The 3,618-nt window shown below is 34.5% G+C and overlaps 1 protein-coding gene across 1 annotated transcript; it reads left to right on the top strand.

Moving 5' to 3' along the window:
• The first annotated feature begins 319 nt into the window (after positions 1–319).
• On the top strand, positions 320–2,665 carry LOC134813732 (alpha-methylacyl-CoA racemase-like). The gene is made up of 2 exons (XM_063821600.1): positions 320–606; positions 1,164–2,665. The coding sequence occupies exons 1-2, from the start codon at positions 523–525 to the stop codon at positions 2,304–2,306; spliced, it is 1,227 nt and encodes a 408-aa protein (XP_063677670.1). The 5' UTR covers positions 320–522; the 3' UTR covers positions 2,307–2,665.
• The last annotated feature ends 953 nt before the right edge of the window (positions 2,666–3,618 follow it).

The raw sequence follows: 3,618 nt of genomic DNA, 5'->3' as shown, positions 1-3,618 counted from the left end.
TTGATTTTATGTTCCGAAAAAATTTATTCTTGTAAAGAAACGAACATAATAATTTTGTGCGCCGCGCAAAACAGTCATCCCAAAATCGAGCGCTATAGTAAAGTAAAGATATTCGTGTTGTTGAATATTTTTCTACAGTAAAACAAAGACTTTTTTAGTAAAATTGTACATGAGTATAATGCTTTAGTTAACACGTAATTGTAAATATAAGGATACTACTTTAATATGATAGGCTCCCTCCCATTTAACTTTATTATAGATTCTTGATCAGTCGGCTGAATCAACCAAGATTTTGCACTGCTCATGATGATTGAAAAAATTCTTAGCTCGCTTCCTAGAATTATAGATGACAATAAGATTTGATCCAAGACCATCTGCCCGAGAGACGGAATCACTGGGCTATCTAGTAAAATTCTTTAAGTCACTATCAAGACTTAGTTTCATACTTAAAAACTTAGTTCCTTCAGTCTAAACCAGCCTGTCGAATATTTAGCTTTTTATACACTTAAACTATTAGCGTGTATGCACAATGTTTGTCAAAGGAGTCTCTCTCAGAAAAACTGTTATTCTGGGTCATTCCAAATCCGCAATATGTCTCTCAAACAGGTATTCCATTTACTATTATGTGTTGAACGTGTATCAATATTCTAATCACCAGATGCTGATCGGTTTTAAACGTCTGATTAATCAACACATGTTTGATTATTTATATATTACAATGCACTCATCTGATTATGATAGGGATCGGTCATGTGTGACCGATCAAATCACTTCTGATGCTAGAATACTCCGTTTCTTGTCTTAGTAATGATTGTCGTTCGATCTGTACATTGTTTTAGCCGTGACCCACAATCAGTTTGTTAAACTTGTTCATCATAACTTAAAATATCGAGTGCAGGTGTTCTAATTCTAATTCTAATCTATAATTATTTTTAACTTTGTTCTCTATCCACTTGATTAGCAAATCTTTGATGTAGGTAATACATTTTCATAGGATTCATGATTTATATTGGGATGTAGATTGCAGATGTACGATTTTGTAATTGATTGCAACAATTTAATCAGTCAATGAATCTAAATTAGACCATCTTGATCATATTACCTATCGAATTTCCGAATTTAGAAAGTTCATGACTTGCTGAATGTGATTTTTGACTTTGCAGGGCATGGCACTGAAAGGTTTAAAAGTAATCGAAATGGCTGGTTTGGCACCATCCCCATTTGCAGGGATGTTACTTGCAGATTACGGTGCTGATGTTATTAGAATAGATCAGCCCAAGCCTCTATTGTCGACTAATGTTCTTGCTCGGGGCAAGAAGTCTATATCTATAAATCTGAAAAAACCTGGCGGTGTTGAAATTGTGAAAAAACTTGTCAATGATGCTGACATATTAATAGAGCCTTTTCGCCCTGGTGTTATGGAAAAGCTGGGACTGGGACCCGAAGTTCTTCTCAAAGAAAACAAGAAATTGATCTATGCAAGATTATCAGGCTATGGACAAAATGGTAGCATGAGCCAAGCAGCCGGACATGATATCAACTATGTTGCAATGACAGGGGTTTTGTCTAAACTTGGACGAGCAGATGCTGCACCATTTCCTCCAGTAAACCTCCTTGCAGATTTTGCTGGTGGTTCTATTCTCTGTGTAATGGGAATCATGATGGCACTCCACTCTCGTTCAAATAGTGGAGAGGGTCAAATTGTAGATGCTGCTCTGACAGATGGTGCAGCATATGCTAGCAGTTTCCTGTTTTCTAGTATCAATCAAATACCTATGATGTGGCCTGGACAACGTGGCTGCAATTTACTTGACTCTGGTTGTCCCTATTACAATACTTATGGCACTAAAGATGGGCGTTACATGGCTGTGGGAGCCTTAGAGCCCCAATTTTACACTGCTTTGTTACAGGGACTAGAACTTGGTGAGGCCGGATTACCACATCAAATGGAGTTACCAAAATGGGGTGAGCTATCAAAAGCTTTCCAGGATAAATTTGCTAGTAAGACTCAAAGTGAGTGGGTGGAGATATTCAGTAAGCTGGATGCTTGTGTAACACCAGTGTTAACGTTTGCTGAGGCTGCTGAGCATCCGCACAACAAAGATCGTGGAATGTTCCTGGCAGGACCAGGAGGTACAGCAGAGCCCTCACCTTCTCCTAAACTTAGTGCTAACCCTGCTAATCCAAATCTAACCATTCCTAAGTTAGGGGAACACACCATGGAGATTCTGGGCTCTCTAGGTTATGATGAAGTAACCTCGAAACAGCTGTTGAGCGATCAAGTTATCAATGTTTCAAAATATTAAAACAAGTTTGAATAGATTTTCCAATTGAAGAGAGGCATTCAAATATATTCATATAGCTTTAGCTTTTAATTTCATCTAATTTCAAATATATAAGCTTGTTGATGTTATGTTATTTAGCTTGTTAGATTCCAGCCAGTCAATATACTTAGACATTATTTAGTTAATGATTAGCCAGAAATACCAAGTTTGATTTTTTCTTTTATTAACAAGTTATATTATGTTTAATCACAGTGCCTTTGCAAGGTTTTTACTGTCAATATAAGTGTGTTTTTGAATCTTTTGATACTGATTTCTTATGTTTTATGATTTGTTTGGTTATTAATAGTTCCAATTATCACCATTTTTAAACGATTTACAGGTTTATGGGGTCTACTATGACTTAATGTAAATTGAAGTATTGTTTGAGATGTCAAAAAATTTCATTTGTATGCACCGCATTCCGCTGCCTTGCGAAGCAGCTAGCCATTTTAGATCTCAAGATCCCTGTACGTGATACTCGAATTTAAATAATTACTATCATTATAACATTATATTAACATCATTTAGGACATGTTCTGCATAACTATAACAGGTGTGTAAAATCAGTTTCACGGTATTGGCATCTCTCCAGATAGTATCTAAAATACTGCCTTAAATGTTGTTATAACTTGATAGAGGTAAGAAATCTTTTGATATAAATTTCACCTATTAATAGTTCTCGATTATAATATGTACTTTGTCGAATCTCATAGAAGCAATTTTATCTAAAATAAGCTTAGCAAAAAAGAGATTGTAATCAACCCTCTATCTGCCTAAATTTCATTTGCTATTAAAAAAATTCTTAATGAGACTTTAAGCGACAAATTGTTCACGTACAAGCAGTGATCTTGTACGTGATTTTGTTGATGCTAAATACTAGCACCAACTCCTTTAACAGATCATAAAGGGACCTATACATGCTATAGCTCCATATTAACTATAGTGTAATAACAGTTAATATTGTTAGTTTTATCGTGTGCATAACTTTGTATTATTACTTTATGTAAAAGATGCTTTTATATAGCAATCTGCATAATTTATAATAATGTTTTAAAATGTAACAATGATACAATATAATCGCTCTGACGACTTATCACGATGGTTCAAGAAAACAAAAGCAATAAGTCTATTAATAATTTCCATCATACATATTGCATATTGCTCGATTCGCATTTATATTTTAATGTTATTAAACTAAAAATGTTAAATAAAAGTGTGTTAATTTAATTATCAAGCATCTATTAGTAATTTATAGTGCAAGTGTCCTCCATGATCAAGTATACAGTTAGGAATA

Source organism: Bolinopsis microptera, chromosome 4, assembly GCF_026151205.1.
Source record: "Bolinopsis microptera isolate Bmic1 chromosome 4, MBARI_Bmic_1.0, whole genome shotgun sequence".
NCBI lineage: Eukaryota > Metazoa > Ctenophora > Tentaculata > Lobata > Bolinopsidae > Bolinopsis > Bolinopsis microptera.
This window is presented reverse-complemented; position numbering and strand designations above follow the sequence as displayed.